Consider the following 19,003-nt stretch of genomic DNA (forward strand, 5'->3'; position numbering starts at 1 on the left):
TAGTCCATACAATCTCGCGGTATTCCAATCTCTTCACTAAATGACGGTTCAAATATCTAAAAGTCGCACTTCATCTGGATGGAGCATCCCTTTCGCTTCCTCTTCGTTCTTCTTCACCAGAAAATCTCTTTTTTTTTCTCCCCAATTAATCTTGCTTCTACTTTAACTTAATTATTCTACTATGGAATTGATTAAAAACTCTCCCACTTTTGAAATTGCTTAAAGTCGTTAAATCTTGACATTAATGACCTTTGTATATACTGAATCTCGATCCTTTACTGAATCAAAAGCTTCAAATTCTTCTCACACCAAAAGCCTCTTCTCTCATGCAAATCTGCAACTGACTAGAATAATCCGACCCTCCATTTCCTCCCTCAATTTCACTTTAATCATTTCACTTTTCATTTTTCCTCTCTCAATTTCTGTTTAATGATTTCAGTTTTCATTTCTATGTAAAAAAGTCAACTCTCAATTTCTCACCTTCCTTCCTCATATTTCTCAATTTCTGGTTCTCTCCATCCTCCTCTCTTTATTTCTTTAGTTACCATCCTTCCTTGCCTCTTTCTCCTCTGTTTATTGCTCACCTAAATTACTACATAAATATAATTACTTTAGTTGTTTTAGATCAAATTTCGTCTTTTCGTTTTCTTTTCTTTTCAGATGGCACTTCCATTCCTTCGCCACCAATATAAACAAACACATGGATGCAATTTCTCACTATACCTTCCTTTTCTCACTTCAATTTCTGAAATTTTACTGTCTTTTGGAATTTTGTTTTCTGCCTACTGGAGGAGATTGATTCTAAAATTTCTATCTTTTGCTAATTCAGGTATTCTTCTACTTTTTACACTCTCAAAATGGTAAGATTCCTCAACTATTAGTCATTTGACAACATTGTACTAGATAGATGTAAATTGTTACAGTTATAAGTAAAGTTCTTATTCCTCAACGATCACAAAATTATATGCTATTATGTTCCATCTCGGAAGTGACATAGTTTTGATTTATTACCAGTCATCCTCTTGTACTGATTATGTTCAATTTGGTAAGTTTCATGACATTAAACATTTAAATGAGCAGCACACAACCTGTTTGGTCAAACTCCTTAATGAATTATACTCATGAGTTGTTTTGGATTTCTGCGTATTGAACGAGATCAATCATAAATTTTCATCTTCGACTAATTCAGGTATTCTACTTTTCACACAATCAGAATGGTTATATCCCTCGAGCAATTGTAATGAATAGACATGAATTATTATAGTTTTTATTCTGCCAGATTTTTACCGAGTAGATGTAAACCTATAGAGAGTTAGTTCGAGTACCTCTTATTAACACATGCAACCACATAACCTGTTTTGTCGAATTCCTTATTATATAATGCATCATTACCAATTTGATGTTTCATTATATAAAGTAAATTCCATATGGAATACTAAAATGTGACTGTAGTATAGGCGTAAATGAAGTCCCATCAAAGTTAATTGAGGTGTGACTGTAGATTGGGACTTCAAATTCCTTAATTTGTCTTTAAATTCTCTTTAATTTGTCTTTAGGTCAAGAGATTCGGATCAATTATGTATTGTTGGTCATATTTGCTTCATGGACCCACTTTGTGCTGATATATGCACACTGTTTCATTCCATTATAACGTAGTTGTTGTTGGTTTACCTCAAAAGTTGTGTACATTATTCCTCTTTATCGCATTTTACTATTTTACTATTAACATAGTTATGTTTGCAATTTTCACAGGTGTCTCTCTGTCGTTCGCATCTCAATCAACTACTTTACCACTACATCATCAGACATAGCAATGAAAGGTAATTACTCTTCATTTCACAACTATTATTGGCAATCTGAATATAATGGTAAGTGCATGCAAATGCCTTTGTTAAGCTTCATACTTGAGTATTATCTCATGTTTGTCAATCAACATTAGAGAATGAATTCATCTAAGATGGCAGAGAAATGTCCGTTAAGAATCTTATCCCATATCAAGTAAAGTGTACAACTAAAGCAACAGTAACATGAAAGAGTGACCTCAAAACCTACGCATCTGCTTGAGGATCAACAAAAATAATTTCCTTTTACAGTATTAAGGGGATGAAATTCGTGTAACTCGTTTTTATGACATAGCATAACAATTCTATAGTCAAATCGAATCTGGCAAAATTTATGTAATTTCTAATGGAAGCTTAAAACCAGCCTCGAAGAACTTTAATCATCTTTCCAATGATTGTGAGATCTATCTCCAACCCACTTCAACATTGAGCATTGCATAGAGGATGATACCACTATACCAAAGCAACAATTTCATTTCTGACCCATAGATAAACTTGAAAGCATGGAAATGACTCTTTCGTGGATGTACTTGGTGTGGCTTTAAGTATAATGATCACAAAAACTATAATGAAGAAGGACGGAACAAAAACGTTAAAAAGGAGTTAAAAGATATGTATGGTTGTAGTGTGTGGGTGACATTATCGGGAAATTACTCCGGATTGTATCCTGTTCTGGCTTCAAAGCTGGAAGAATTACTGAGTTCCACGGGAAATCAGTAAGAACCCTTCCCTCTAGCAAAATTATTGTCGAAATGTTGTTTGATATTTCTTTCTTCATTTTATAATTTCTTATTTTTGTATCCCTTTGCTTATAAAATAGATACAATATGTAGTTGGATAAAACAATATTTGTACTAATGTATGACTTTGAATTACATTGGAAACTCACCTTGCAATCGCAATACGTTCAATAAATGGATAGCAGAGGATAGATATTTGTATCACCCTAATGGGTATGAATATGATCCTCTTGGTTTTGCAGATGCTACTCAGGAAACACTAGCTCTAACGGATGGCCTTGAGTTCATGAGACCTGTTTTATATTAGCATATTGACCTTTTAAGGCCATCTGCTCGAAATTTTTCATCCAAAGGTAGAATTTTGTATGAATTTATAAATTATTTTAGACTATGACAGTGATTCTCAAGAAATTATGCGTTCCTTATGTTAATTTCTTCCCACGAGGCATTTTGGTTTCTATGTTTCTTGTTCTTAGAGACAACCAATTTGATTCAATGTCATCTCTTATTATTTTTATCTTTTCAAGGTAGTTTGACCATGTAATAGGTGAATATTTTTCCTCAAACGGGGTTCGCTTCTAAGCTCTAGAGTGACTTTATGGAAACCAATAAAGCTTTCTAATGAGTGGAGCTCTACATCCACATCTTTTAGCCATATCTGATCAGCCATTTCTATAGCCCCCGAAGATAGCAATCTGCTCATAAAATCAGGTTACATTACTGTATTTCATTCTTTAAGTTCTGTATAAATGATGTATTTGAGTTTCTTAGACATGCTAAGAAATATATTGATAACCCAGGGACTGAAGATGCAATTATAATGACATAGGCAAATTAGTTGTGGGAGGTTACAATTACTGTTGTATGAGATGCTTGCACAAGATATATTTATAAAATGCAGGTGTTCTTCTGTATGAGTTATTTTATGGCTGTACATTTTTTAGGGGAAAGAACCGATAGAACACCTTTGCTAACATTATGCATAAAGACCTCGCATTTTTTTTTTATGGACTATGGACAACTTTATATGTGATTTTCTTTATCAAAAGTTTTTTAGTTAAGCCCAACTCCTAGGCAACTAATAAGAGGCCATGCAGACCGATTAGGGTCAAATAGTGGTGTGAATGAGAACATGGAGCATCCTTTCTCCCGTGGAATCAGTTGGTCTCTAATTTGTTGCATGATAATTCTTTCTTCGAATTTCTTTGCACCAAATCCTTCAGCTTCTTTTTGTTTACGAAAGTTAAAGTATGCAAATGAAAAAATACACATTTCCTATGATTGAAGTACATATCAAGATTTTCAATTCGAATTGAGTTATCATTTTTTTACTTAAAGATTCAATTTATTTGTTAATATCCTCCACCACTAGCCTTACCACTTTAACTCATAGAGAAAGATTGGATAGCTAAGAGTGTACAACGATAGAGTGCAAGGTCAGTCACTTGAAATTTTGTAAGCAGCCAAACAAAGAAGATATGGTCTTCTTTTTTGCCTTTTGCACTTTAAATTCCTTATACTAAACTTTGTTTTCCGACAATTGCAGGATTATTCAGTTTGGTAGTCATATCTTAAACCCATTTTACCTTGTGAATGAGACTCTTCGTTCAGTGAAATTGTTATGTACAACGGAAGCAATTAACCCCAATTCCTTATACTAAACTTGGTCTTCTTGTTGTTACCTTTAGAGTTTAGACCGTGTTGCTTTGTAATGTACACTAGGCAAAAAGAACAACAAGTATTGAGAGATTCAAAATTACCTTGACAAGACCTATGAACTTGTTAAAGTTGAAAATGTGAGAAGTATTACATTCCTTGAAACTTTTGGAAATTAGGAACTTCATGTAGAAAGTAAAAAATGAAAACTGGGTAAGTCATCTGCTATAAGAGGATCACAAAAGATATCATTTGTACTTGAATCAAGAACGTGCATCTCTTGCGATGAAATAAAAAAAACACCCGTACAAGGTTCTTCTGCGTTGTAATTTCTCTAATTCATCACCTTCCTCGTCCTTTCTTTTTCTTTCCCCGCTAGCTTCTTCATTACTTTCTCTTGAGTTGTCCCAAAATTATGTCGATTTTGTTTGCACTTACTGGTTCGAATTTCCTTGCTTAAATGTTACATACAAATTAGTTTGTTGATTCTTGGTTAATTTACTATTTATCGGATGATATCTTACCTAGATTAGAAAGAAGAAGAGCTAAGAATTTTCCTTCAAAGCATTGACTGCAATTTTGGTTTGCAGAGAGTCGATTCATGGTAGACCTTAGTTTACAACTCCATACAGTTTTCAAGTAAATATATTTTCTCGTAAGTCGTTCTTGAACAATTGCATTTGTAGTTTATATCTTCCTCATGTTCTATCCTTATTTTTATTTAATCTCTCATTCGATCTTTCTGTCACTCTAATTCTCTTCAAACATCATTTTTCAGTTACACACATACGCTTAAAAACTCAAATTCTCCTAATAATTATACATTCCCTTTTGCTATTTTAGATGTATTAAACAAATGCAATCTATTCATACTCATGTTCGTAAATTAGTTCTTTTTAGTGATATTCATATTCAACATGAATTCCTCAATCTTTACTCATCTTCTGGTGAATGGGTAAATGTCAAAAGGTGCGCGGTGAAATGCCACAAAGAGATTTTGGATGAGGACAACATTAAATGAAGGTAATATAAAAGTTGTTGGTGTTTTGTTTTATGTTAAACGTATAACACTTTCAGGACTTTTTTCCTCTCGAATTGTTCAGCGTGCCTCGAACCCTTGACTTCTAAAGTAGAAGACTATACCTCTTACCACTCCAGCCAAGGATTGTCGGCAAACACTTTCAGGATTTCAACCTAGCTAAGTAACAATTAAATTTAAATTTATTTGATTTAGAGTATTTTGGCCTTCGTATCTTATCGAACTCCCGGTATGTCTAATTTAACACAACAAATAGTTTTGTTTACTTTGATCCTCGTGGTTGTTCATCAACGTTTGCGTATATTTGATCAGGTTTTTTGTGATTTTCATTTATAGGGTGGATAAATAGGATATAAGGTTGGGCTAAGAACTTCATTTAATTAGTATCTTGCGGTAACTCGATCTTTTGTGCTTAAAAACTCATTTTATCTTCTCCTTTTAGTCGAAAACACTCTACAGGTAACAAATGGATAAGAGTTATTCGATTTTGGGTATCTTGATCTTTATATTTTTAATCAGAATCCTAACATGTTTATATTAGTATATGTCAAACAAGATAATCTGACCACAAGGAACATTTCTGTTTACTTTGATGTGTGATTCAGATACAGGTGGTAAATCAAGTATGTTCGTTAAGCAATGGTATGGAAAAGTTGCATCATTTATGTGGTCGAATGAGCATCACGGTAGAGAGTAATAGATTTTCTTAACAGATTTAGGAACGTCAAATAGTTTTGCAGACTCAAAAACCTTAAATACCTTAAGATAAGTCTTATACCTAGAACTCTATACATATATTTAGACAGTAATGATCTGAAAAGTTAAAACTACAATGAGAAAATATTAAATGTGGAGAAAAAGAGAAGCGTTAAATACTTGAATATCATTTCTATGTCGCATAAAGGGCATTTTCCCGCCCGTAGGGCGTTTTGTAGACTCAAAAACCTTAAATACCTTAAGATAAGTCTTATACCTAGATCTCTATACATATATTTAGCCAGTAATGATCTGAAAAGTTAAAACTACAATGAGAAAATATTAAATGTGAGAAAAAGAGAAGCGTTAAATACTTGAATATCATTTCTATATGTCGCATAAAGGGCATTTTCCCGCCCGTAGGGCGGGAATTATGCCTAGTAAAATTATAAAAATAAATTACAAAACATTTAAGAACGACATAACATGCACCTTCTAGATGCAGGCTTTGCGGTTAGATGTGTTAAGAAATAAGAAGTGATATATCGAGAATGTGTGTTGAGTTACGAGTACTTTGATGTTCATTTTAGTAAAATGTACCTCTCTTTTTATCACAGTTAATTGTAGTTGTGTTTCAAACAAGAAACCATCGCGTTTGCTTTTCTTTATTTGAAGGAAATGTGTAATATGAAAAGAGATTATACTTATACAAGTTTTCCTTAACCCTATCATTTCAAACTATTTATATAAGCTAGAAATGGTCAAGTTTGCACCAAACACAAATACCTTGTAGCTAAAGCTTGTTTAATATGAGAATATATGTTTCTTCACGTATCAATTTGCACGGGTTCACCACCCTTTGGTGTAACGGTTGGACACCCCTCTCAAGACCATGAGGTCGTGGGATCGAGTCTCGATGGAAGTAGTTGCCATCAAGATTTATCCTATGTAATTTAGGCTATGAATAATGTAATAATTTGTCGGGCCTCTTCGTTGTCGGACTTTAGGTCTCTTTCATTCTCAGTTTAAATTAGGCGGTTATAGTGCTCATTACATCTCCATGATGCATATATGTCTTGTAACGACTAGCGTAGACCGTAGTCCAGGGGCAACAAGCAACAACTGGTCAAAAACTTGATTATATTTTTTTTTATGTGTTTGGATTATTGGGAGGGGTAGAAGACGGATTCCAGGGGCCAAGAAGTAGTAATATGTATTGTATGGCCATACATACTACATAAAGAAAAAAACGAAGAAGAAATCAACCTCACCCCCACCTGACCTGACTGAGGAGAGGGACAATTGGTTTTGTTGTCCCTTCTTAATACAGGGAGTAGTATTTTTCTTCCTTATTACAACCAGTAAATAACACATGAAACTAAAGATTGACTAAACTACCCTCTCGAAAACCGCGAATCGGTCCCTCCTTCGATTGATTGATTGATTCCCATAAACAGAGAGAGATTGAGAAATATAGTAGAATGAGATGGAAGATTAAAATTGAGTTTCTTCCATATGGAGGAGTACTAACTAACAGATTGGTTGGCTGTCCAATTCTTCTTCTTCTTCTTCTTCTTCTTTGTGGAAAGGAAATTCATCATCTTCATTTTGATTTAGGGACATTTTTTCATGAATGTCTGAGTCAAACCATCTCCTCCTACTCATCCTCTTTCAGATGAGAAACCAGATAGATCTGCACCAATTTTAATTGATCTGTAAAAATGTCATCTTCACATACGTTAGGTGGTAGTTCTCGTCCAGGTCGTATACTAGGTCCTTGTCTAGATAAGATCATCAAAAATGTAGCTTGGAGAAAACACGCACACCTCGTATCCACCTGCAAATCCGCCCTTGACAAACTTGATACCTTAACCGATTCATCACCCGCAGATCCAGACTCACCGCTCCTCGGTTTCTCACTTTCCGATTCTCAATCTCTTCTTCTACCTCTTATTCTCGCCATTGACACCGCTTCCGTCAAAGTTGTTGATCCAGCACTTGAATGCCTTTTCAAATTAATCTCTCAGGGTCTATTCAACTGTGAGATCGATCGTCCTGGTCCTGCTGGTGCTGGTGTTGATTCCCCCGCCTCCTCCGGTTCAGGCATCGACGGTAATAATAGTATTCAATTTCGTCTTATTGATTCTATATGCAAGTGTGACGGTCTTGGTGATGACGGTATCGAGCTTGCCGTTCTTAAAGTATTGATTTCCGCCGTTAGGTGTCCTTCCGTCTTTATCCGTGGAGATTGTTTGGTTCATATTGTTAAAACTTGTTACAATATTTATCTAAGCAGTCTCACTCCCACTAATCAGATTTGTGCTAAGGCTGTTCTCGCTCAGATTGTATTGATTGTTTTCGCTAGGGTTGAGGATGACACTATGGATGTTAAAGTCCCAACTGTTTCTGTTACTCACTTACTTGAGTTGTCCGATAAGAATTTGAGTGAATGGAATTCTGTTCAGTTTGTTCAGAACTTCATCAATGAGGTCATGGAAGAAGAGGATCATCATCATGGAAGAACAAGAAGAGACTTGCAAAATGGTGTTGTTTCATATGCTCCTAAAAATAACAATGAACAAGGACGACCAAGTGATGATAGTAAGATCAGAGAAGATGGTGTTCATCTCTTCAAAAGCTTGTGCAAGTTCTCTATGAAGTTCTCCTCAACTCATGACAACCCAGAAGACCCTCTTCTTATCAGGGGTAAAGTCTTGTCTTTGGAACTCTTAAAGGTCGTCATGGAAAATGGTGGTCTAATTTTGCGAACAAATGACAAGTAAGTCTTCTTACCCTTTCAGTTTTATTATATACTAATAATAGATGGATTTGATTGCTAATTAATAATCATAACTTTTTTTTTTCAAGTATTAGCTATGTAGTCGATACTCTTGAGTATCGAATCACCCGCTACCCGATTTTATGGTTTAGGATATACGAAAACATAACTGATGCGATATATCAAACATAGTACTTGAATTGCTTTTGTAGTTTAGTTTGTCGAACTGATTGAATTAACAAATGCCAACCCGACCACCAACCCTCGCAGCCAAATCATTTTACACCCCGCCCCTCCCAAAGCTTTCATTTCTCTATCTGAAGTTACATGTCAACTATGTCCAATGCGGTTTCCTAGGCGCCTACTGGTATAAAACAAGTTTCATCAATGAGCCGGGTTGAGCCAAGGGGACTTGCACTTCTTTTTTCTTACCCATGTTGAATTCTAAATTTTTGTGTTGAACAAATTAGATGGCTTGTAGTACAATCTGCATAGGTGCGCCTCAGAATTACGTGGAAGGTCAACATATTACTGGAGTTTGTGTACTTATGTTTCAAATATCAAAAGACTGTAATACTGCCTTCTCAGTTGGATAAGCAATTTTCTTTTCTGCAGGTTTCTTAATGCTATCAAGCAGTTTCTCTGCTTATCGTTGTTGAAGAACAGTGCATTGTCAGTTATGAGTATTTTCCAGCTCCTATGTGCCATTCTCATGAGCTTGTTATCAAAGTTCAGATCAGGGTTGAAGTCAGAAATTGGAGTTTTCTTCCCCATGCTTGTTCTCAGAGTGCTAGAAAATGTGCTTCAGCCTAGCTTCCTCCAGAAAATGATAGTTCTCAACTTGCTCGACAAGATCTCTCAGGACTCACAAATCATTGTTGACTTTTTTGTCAACTATGACTGTGATGTAGAAGCACCAAATATTTTTGAAAGGTGTCCTTCTATACTCTTTGGTCAAGTTCTATTTATTATTTAAAAGTATGTGTTGATGGAAACTTGTTGAGTCTAAGATGTTTCAAAAATAGTCAAGGCATACGCTTTAAAGCACATCTATACTCTATATGTTGTTTCTCACCATTACACATCAATTCTATTCTCTATTTACTAGCTGTTTATTGCTTATTCATTTGTATTTATCGCGGTTTGACACTATTAAGCTATTCAAACCGTAACTGTGTTTCGCCTAGCGAGCTGCGTAATGTTATTTCGAGCCAAGAACCATAGGTACAAAGAAATGATTGGGTTGTTCAAATGCCTCTGCACGCATGTTGTGCCTTAAGATTCAAACTTCGCTATATGCCTCTGCAGACATGCGTCTCGTAAGAAGTTGGCTCTTAAGTTCACATTTTTGACATGCACATGTGAACGTTTACAGTTTCTTTTCTGTAATTATTACTTGTAGCATTTAAATCCACCTAACTCCATCAGATATTTGCAGGACCGTCAATGGCCTTCTAAAGACGGCTTTAGGTCCACCTCCTGGTTCTACAACAACATTGTCACCGGTCCAGGATATAACATTCCGGCTTGAAGCGGTTAAGTGCTTAGTTAGTATCATCAAGTCCATGGGAGCTTGGATGGACCAACAGTTGCGAATTGAAGATCCTTATCCATCAAGGAGTCCAAGAAGTGATTTTTCAACAGATTCTCATAGCCCACTTGGGGAAGAAGGGTCTTTAGTTGATTTCGAGTTGCAGTCGGAAGGCAGTAATGAACATCCAGAAGCTGCTACACTTGAGCAGCGCCGTGCTTTTAAAATAGAATTTCAGGTTAGATATTAAAATTTCACTGCCCAAAGTGATACATGACCCATAGATTGTGTTTAAGCAAGATAAGTTTGCATTTTGGCGAAAAGTTGCCATGCTTTGTTTGTCAATGCCTGCATTTATGATCACAGGATTAGTAAATTTAAGTTGGGAGTTTAGTAGATATGATGTTTGCAGTGACAAATTTCTTATGTCTATTAATCAATTTGAGGTGACTATTTTATGATTTATACGCAGAAAGGTATATCTCTATTCAATCGAAAACCTTCCAAAGGCATCGATTTTCTGATAAATGCAAAGAAAATTGGAAACTCCCCCGAAGAAGTTGCTTCATTTTTGAAAAATACTACTGGCTTGAATGAAACCGTGATTGGAGACTATTTGGGGGAAAGAGAAGAATTCTCATTGAAAGTAATGCATGCGTATGTGGATTCATTTAATTTTGAAGCAATGGATTTCGGTGAAGCAATTAGATATTTTCTACGAGGCTTCAGATTGCCAGGAGAGGCTCAGAAGATCGACCGCATTATGGAAAAGTTTGCTGAGCGCTACTGTAAATGTAACCCAAGTTCCTTTACAAGCGCAGATACAGCTTATGTTCTTGCTTATTCTGTAATAATGCTCAATACAGATGCACATAACAGCATGGTGAAAGACAAGGTGAGCTTGAATCAAATTTCTCTTGTTTGCCTTGAACAAATCCCTGAAATTAGCTATTTACAATTTTTTTTTTTTTTTTTTTTGTGAAAAATATTTATTTACAATACTATGTGCCCAAACGGAGGAATCAGTTGATCATCATCTGATTCTAATTTGTAATACTGAAAACGAATAAAAGAGGGAATATGTTTAATGTGTGAAAACAGTAGTTCCAGATTTTATATTGGACGACCGCACTCTACAAAATGATCATGTCAGTTTTATCGAAAATTGGGGAGATTATATATAGGACCACAATAACAATTAAAATTGTATTATAGTTTTGGTGAAATGATCATGATAGTTTGAAGAAATACTGGACTTACTTAGAGTTGCTGCCATAGCTTATGCATTTGAGTTTCACTCATGTGCTGATCACCTTTCTTCATTGTGATGTTATCTTAGATGTCCAAAGCTGACTTCATTCGCAATAACCGAGGAATAGATGATGGGAAAGATCTCCCTGAAGAGTATCTTGGTACCATATATGATCAAATTGTGAAATCTGAAATCAAGATGAATGCGGAATCTTCTGTACCCCAGAACAAGCAAACAAACAGCTTGAATAAGCTACTTGGCCTCGAAGGTATACTCAATCTAGTAACATGGAAGCAGGTGGAGGAAAAACCATTAGGTGCAAATGGCCTTCTGATTAGGAACATTCAAGAGCAGTTTAAAGCAAAGAGAGGCAAATCAGAGTAAGTAAACTTATATTTGTAATTTATAGGTAAAGTTCGGTTTGTTTCAATTATATCTAAGGTAACCAGTGGCTTACCGTGATGATTGCGTCGCTACCGCTTGAGGTGGCTTGTAACTTGTAAGTGAGATGTGGAGGTGAGTTGTTGCCTCTAGGATCATTGCCACAATAGCAGTTGTCTCTTTTAGATTAACATCTTATCTACTCTGGTACCACATTTTCTCTTGTAACCGTTCTAACTGTCATTATGGAATCCGAGAGTTCTCTTGCCTGTACATTTTGTAGTTGTGAACTAATATGTGGTAGGTTAAATCCCATCTTGGTTCATACATGAATGGGTTTAACCAATTTGCACTTGTATGGATCCTCTTGTTTGTATCTCTTTCTTCTTGGTCAATAATAGGATTTTATTTTCCTCCTTTTTTTCTTTTATACTTGCAGGTCTGTTTACTATTCTGTGACTGATGCATCAATCTTGAGGTTCATGGTGGAGGTTTGTTGGGCTCCAATGTTAGCTGCTTTCAGTGTGACTCTTGATCAAAGTGATGACAAGGTGGCTACGTTTCAAAGCTTACAAGGCTTCAGACATGCTATTCATGTTACTGCTGTGATGGGTATGCAGACACAGAAGGATGCTTTTGTGACATCTGTGGCAAAGTTTACATACCTACATTGTGCTGCAGACATGAAGCAAAAGAACGTTGAAGCAGTCAAGGTAAGCATGCAATTGACACTTCATTCGTATCAGTTTAAATGTACCATTTTGGTTCCACTGTGCCAGGATGGGACAATTTTAAGACGAGAATGTTCCATGTTGTGCTCCTCCACTTGTATCATACTTATGACGTTTGAGGGTGCTTTTTTCTTTTCCTTTGGATCGATGTTTGGTGTTTACATGGATCATCCGATAATAAACTGTATCTGGTTTAGTTTATGTATTAGCATCTTTAATTTCAGGTCTTTATTGTGATTCTCTCCTAAATAGATCTTATCTTTTGTTAACAGACAATAATATCAATTGCTCTTGAAGATGGTAATTATCTTCAGGAAGCTTGGGAGCACATTTTAACATGTCTATCTCGATTTGAGAACCTACAACTCTTGGGAGAGGGTGCACCTCCTGATGCTTCTTTTTTCACAGTTCCTCATTCTGAAGTAGATGACAAAGTGCAGAAGTCCACTGGTTTCCCATCCTTTAGAAGAAAAGGAACTGCTTCTCAGAATTCAGCTGTAATGGCTGTTGTTCGAGGGGGTTCTTATGATAGCTCTACTATTAATACTTCAGGACTGGTAACTCCGGAACAGATTAATAATTTTATATCCAATTTGAATCTGCTTGATCAGATTGGGACTTTTGAGCTGAACCACATATTTGGTCATAGCCCAAGGCTGAACAGTGAAGCAATAGTAGCTTTTGTGAAGGCCCTATGCAAAGTGGCCATAGTAGAATTGCAGTCTCCAACTGATCCTCGTGTTTTCAGCCTTACTAAAATAGTTGAAATTGCGTAAGTTTTTGTCTTCTTTGCCGTACTGATGATTATCTACAATGTGAAAGTTCTGTTTTGTCGTACACTTTCTGCATGTAGCTTTTATAACTTGGGCGTTATTAATTTTCTCACAGGAGATATGCAGTTCAAGTATATAAATTCTCTGAAGTTCTGAGTGGAACTTTGTATATTCATATAGGTTTTGGGATTAATTCATTATCATGACAAGATTTCTGTTTGTCTCTTGTCTCTTCAGGCATTACAATATGAATCGCATCAGATTGGTATGGTCTCGGATATGGAATGTTCTTTCTGATTTCTTTGTCTCAGTTGGGTTATCAGAAAATCTTTCAGTAGCAATATTTGTGATGGACTCGTTGCGGCAGCTAGCTATGAAGTTCTTGGAGCGCGAGGAGCTAGCAAACTACAACTTCCAGAATGAATTTCTAAGGCCCTTCGTTATTGTTATGCAGAAAAGTAGCTCCGCGGAAATAAGGGAATTAATTGTTCGTTGTGTTTCACAAATGGTCCTTAGTCGTGTGAATAATGTGAAATCTGGCTGGAAAAGTGTTTTTATGGTAAGTGGAAGGTCTGACTTTTTATTTTTCCTAGTCCTAGCGTAAAAGTGTTAAATTGTATTACACTATTACTATAAGTTTTGAATCATGTTAGTGAGATTGTATTTTCCTTGAGGAATATGCCATGGCTGATCTTTTGTCGGGGATATCCACCCATCATCATCTTCCAACCCCCACTACATGCGAAAATTCGGGTAGATTCATGGCATCTTTTAGTCTTTATATTGACCACTTCGTCTTTCGAATCTATTAAATTTCACCAAGGGATCAGCCAAGATGTCGTTAGTAGTAGTACTTCCCTAATATTTTAAACCCTAAACTCATTCCGATTTTCTGTTTATTTTATTTCTTAACAGTCCGCTTTTATTTATTATTTATTTTATTATTCATATATGTTTATTCTTGCTGCTTATTCTGGTCCTACCACTCAGGTTTTTATCACTGCTGCAGCTGATGAACGCAAGAATATAGTCTTGTTGGCCTTTGAGACCATGGAGAAAATAGTTCGGGACTTTTTCCCCTACATAACAGAGACAGAGACCACAACTTTCACTGATTGTGTTAGATGTCTTATAACCTTCACAAATAGCAGATTTAACAGTGATGTTACCCTCAACGCAATCGCATTTCTTCGATTCTGTGCTGTTAAACTTGCAGAAGGCGGGCTCGTTTGCTACGATAAAAACAAGGAAGGTGATCTATCTGTTCCAGCTGATAGTGAAGACACCTCAGATGGGCATACATTCACTGATAAAGATGATCATGTTTATTTTTGGGTTCCTCTGCTAACAGGTAATTTTCTTCCAGAATTAGCTGCCTTGCAATATAACTCACAAAATCAGGACTTCTTAAAATACCAGGTTCACAACCTATCTTTAATCAGAAAAACAACTTGAATAATTTAAACTTTTGTTGCAAGTCTTAAAAAGTGTCATTTAGTGCGATGTCCGCTAGTGGCGGGTTGAACCTCTTCATGCTTGTGTAGTATAGACTCATATAGGCTTATCACCTTGGGTCGCCTCGTTTTATTCATTATCGGTTTCTCAATGAACTTCCATGTCTGCTCTGAAATATAATATTTCGTAACGAATGTCTTTCCAGGTTTGTCAAAACTAACATCTGATCCAAGGCCAGCTATAAGAAAGAGTTCTCTGGAGGTGCTCTTTAACATTCTGAAAGATCATGGGCATCTTTTCTCGCGCCCGTTTTGGATTAGCGTTTTTAAGTCTATCATTCTCCCCATATTCACGAGCACCCAAAACCAGAGAGACATAGAAGATGCAATAGAAGCTCCATCATCACCTCCCAAATTCCGAATTTCTGAGGTTAACATGTGGAGTACTGAAACTTGTACAGTAGCATCACAATGTTTGGTGGATCTATTTGTCTGTTACTTTGATGTCGTTAGGTCTCAGTTACCGACTGTTGTGTCAATACTTACTGGTTTCATATTAAGTCATGGTCAGAGTCCTGCTAGCGTTGGGGTTGCTGCATTGGTTCGTTTGTCAGGTGAGATAGGTAGGAGATTTTCTGAAGATGAATGGAGAGCTATCTTCTTTTCCCTGAAAGAAGCAGCTCTGTCAACACTTCCTGGTTTTGTGAAGGTTCTCAAGACTATGGATAACATTGAAGTATCCGATGCCTCTCAAGCACAGTCTGATACAGATTTACTTTCAGACCAAGGATTGAACATTGAAGATCTTGAGGACGATGTTCTACAAACTGCTTCTTATGTAATTTCTAGAATGAAGGATCATATAGCTGTACAACTCCTAATAATACAGGTACTCCTCCCTCTCTCTCTCTCTCTCTCTCTCTCTCTCTCTCTCTACATGTATATAACAGGGACTCACCCATGAGCCAAAAAAATATAGAAAATACATGCATGGTTCTGCTGCTTCTGCATATACTGGTCACACCTATTCGGTTGTAACTTTGACAGTGCTAAGAATTTAAACACATTGTGGTGTGATCCAATGAGACCAAGGCCTACACCCAGTTTAGCTGGGAGGAGCCCACCAGCATCATTTATTGTACTTATTTTTACTATAAGCTTCAGTACTATACCTGTTGTGCTATTAGATATGTGTTACTACATTTCCTAGTTGACCAGGTTTCATTTTTAGCTTGGGATTAGCTGTCATAAGTCTATGATAAGTGCTGGCCAGATGGCAGTCTAATCGTGAATTCACTTCACGATGAATAAAGAGTAACTCAGTAAATAAACTATGAATTTTGGAGATACTCTTATTGAAGTTCTAGTTCTTTATTCAAGTGTAGACCCCCTGCTGAAGTTTCAACGAACTATTTTTCATCATTCAAATTTCAACCTGCCTGTGTCCTTCTTTGTTCAGTTTTTCAAAAAGATATAATATAATATAATTTGACTTTGACAGCCTTAAGCTAGTCTTTCTTTTCCTGAACTGATAACAAATTCTATATACTCCCACTTTCTAACAGGTGGTAGCTGAGCTGTACAAGACCCACCCGCAGTCCTTATCAAACGCTAACGTTACGATTCTTCTGGAGATATTTTCATCAGTTGCTGATCATGCCAATGAACTAGGAAGGCAAACTGTTGTACTTCTGAAGCTTCAGAAAGTGTCATCTGCCCTGGAAGTGTCAGATCCTCCCGTGGTTCACTTTGAAAACGAGTCTTACCAGACTCACCTCAACTTCTTGAAATATTTATCATCCAGCAACCCGCCGTTGTCAGAAGAGATAGACGTAGAATCCCAACTCGTTGCAGTGTGTGAACAGGTAATACAGATATACCTGAACTGCACCAGAGGAAACATCATATCCAAAGGGGAGCAACTGGAGGACAAGAAGATGTTGCACTGGATACTGCCTCTAGGTTCAGCTAAGAAGGAAGAAGTGGGAGCTCGAACTTCTTTAGTTTTGGTCGGGTTGAGAGCGTTAAGTGAATTGGAGAGGGATTCCTTCAGCAGGCATGTGTCTCGTGTCTTCCCATTATTTGTGGATCTCATAAGAAGCGAGCACAGCTCGGGTGAAGTACAGCATGTGGTAAGCGAAATTTTCAAGTCTTGTATCGGTCCTATCATAATGAAATCTTGATCTTTCATGTCAATCAAAATGTAGCTGTTTTGATATTCATTTTGCGCTGCCTGGCATGGCTGGAGCAGAGTTGCGTGCATTTTTTTTTTTTCTGTTTGTAGATTACGCGGAGGCCAGAACTGGGTTTCTTAATGTATAGCACAGGCAATCTTACTATATACATAAAAATTTCGCATTTTTACTGTATTAATGCTTTCTGGATGTTTTGACTCGAAACGGTGTGTAAAGTCCCTGTGCGGTTTAGAATTAATAGATGTTTGTAGATGAAACAACCGCAACCCTCTTTTAACTTTTGCCTCATCACATGCTCTAGTACATACATCAAGCGTAGCCCTTATACAAGTTTGGCACTCACTCATTTTCCCACCTGCCATAATTAACCTACTTGGTGACGATTTGTTGGTCTTAGCAAACTCTTTCGGTATATGTCACGGTTGCTTATGCTTCTTCGTTTTGTTCTTTTGGAATATCTTGGATATATATATCAAAATTGGATTTGGGTTGTTTATGTTCTTTTTTGTTGTTCGAGCTTCAACCAAAAGTAGTTTTTAGCTAGTTTGAGTTTGTTTAGCTTCTGCTTTGGAATTTTGTATTGTGTATGCCAATGTATAGTTTTGCATGAAAGATTTTACAAATACCGCGGGTCTGCTTTATAGGAAAGATTCTGCCGGAATTTTGTCTCGTTTTGAAATCACCTGGATGTGCTGGTGTTTATTTTGGGACACATGGGTGTCACATATGAAAGACCCTCAAACATCTAAATTATTGGCAGATTCAACATGTAATTGGTTCAAACTGTTGGGGTCCCTCCTTGTAATAAAAGACTCCTAGTTGATATAGGATTTCCCTTATTCCTTATTTGGAGAAAAAATAGAAACTTCTATTTTTTCAAGCTTAAAATGGAATTATTATTTCTATTGGTAAACCCCCTTATTTATCATTATAAAAGGGAAGAGATTATTCACAACTTTCTGAACAAAGAGAAGTGAGAGAAAGAGAGACTTCTGAAGTGATTCTTTCAAGAGAGATTGAAAGAGAAGAATATTGGTTTTAAGAAAGACCACTGTTTTGGGGAAAGCATTAAAGTTTCCGGAGAAAACGGTGGAAAACAAAAAAAAGTTAAACCAAATACTCCTTTAATGTCGTCGGAAAAAAGTCGCCGGCCGGATGTTGCCGGCGACTTCATCATCTTCTCTCTCTCTTCTCTTTCTCTTTCTTTCTTCTCTTTCTCTTTCTCTTTCTTCTCTCTCTCTTCTCCCTCTGTTTCTTCTCAATGTCTCCGGCGAAGGGCCTCCCCTTCGCCGGAGCTCGTCTGGTTGAAGAACAAACCAGACGAGATCTGGTTTGGTTTGAAGAACAAACCAGACCTCCGGCGAAGGGACTCCTCCACTTCGCTGGAGATGGAGAACAAAAAAAAAAAAAAATTCGCCGGAGATGGTGTAGTCGTCGGAGATGGTGGAGTCGCCGGAGAATGGAAGAAGAAGCTGAAAAGGATTTGGTTGTTTGGGGGAAATAAAAAAATCTATTTTTTTTGTTTCCACTCAAAACTTCAGACCCCAGAAACTATTTAGCTTTCCCCAAAGCGATGACCTTAAGACAAGAAGATTATTAATCTTGTGAAGCAATTTAGTTTGTGGTTATCTTCTTCCTTTGGTAATCTAAGGGGGGGGGGGGGGGGGGGGGGTGTAGTGGTTGGGGATTTGGAGGGACATGGCAATGTCCCTCCAAATCCTATGTTATTGGTTGGGGACATTTTAAATGTCCCCAAATATCTGTGTTATTGGTTGGGGACATTTAAAATGTCTCTAAATGTCCGTGTTATTCGTTTGAGACATTTCAAATGTCCTGAAATGTCTGTGGTATTCGTTAGAGACACTAAATTAAGGACATTTCAAGACAAATTGGTTTTGGAGACATGTGAGGACATTTTAGTGTAAATTTGGAGAG

General features: G+C 36.7%; 1 protein-coding gene and 1 long non-coding RNA gene across 3 annotated transcripts; both read left to right on the top strand.

The window, feature by feature from the left end:
* Nucleotides 1–6: 6 nt before the first annotated feature.
* Nucleotides 7–5,918, top strand: LOC147570796 (uncharacterized). 2 transcript variants are annotated; one of them, XR_015239590.1, is made up of 9 exons: nucleotides 7–829; nucleotides 1,081–1,189; nucleotides 1,753–1,820; nucleotides 2,824–2,934; nucleotides 3,109–3,292; nucleotides 4,828–4,892; nucleotides 5,207–5,260; nucleotides 5,341–5,735; nucleotides 5,882–5,918. It is a non-coding gene; the product is annotated as an uncharacterized LOC147570796 (long non-coding RNA). The 2 variants fall into 2 exon arrangements; XR_015239586.1 differs by lacking the exons at nucleotides 4,828–4,892; nucleotides 5,207–5,260; nucleotides 5,341–5,735; nucleotides 5,882–5,918 and having other exon boundaries at nucleotides 3,109–3,495.
* A 1,349-nt stretch (nucleotides 5,919–7,267) lies between these two features.
* LOC147570797 (SEC7-like guanine nucleotide exchange family protein) lies at nucleotides 7,268–17,231 on the top strand. Its single transcript, XM_086657342.1, has 11 exons — nucleotides 7,268–8,751; nucleotides 9,367–9,684; nucleotides 10,190–10,520; nucleotides 10,755–11,177; nucleotides 11,622–11,914; nucleotides 12,355–12,628; nucleotides 12,919–13,418; nucleotides 13,657–13,978; nucleotides 14,410–14,770; nucleotides 15,080–15,762; nucleotides 16,439–17,231. The coding sequence occupies exons 1-11, from the start codon at nucleotides 7,694–7,696 to the stop codon at nucleotides 17,054–17,056; spliced, it is 5,181 nt and encodes a 1,726-aa protein (XP_086513468.1). The 5' UTR covers nucleotides 7,268–7,693; the 3' UTR covers nucleotides 17,057–17,231.
* Nucleotides 17,232–19,003: the final 1,772 nt, after the last annotated feature.

The sequence above is a fragment of the Eschscholzia californica genome, unplaced genomic scaffold (genome assembly GCF_041429995.1).
Source record: "Eschscholzia californica isolate CP2 unplaced genomic scaffold, dmEscCali1.0.p SCAF_1, whole genome shotgun sequence".
Lineage (NCBI taxonomy): Eukaryota > Viridiplantae > Streptophyta > Magnoliopsida > Ranunculales > Papaveraceae > Eschscholzia > Eschscholzia californica.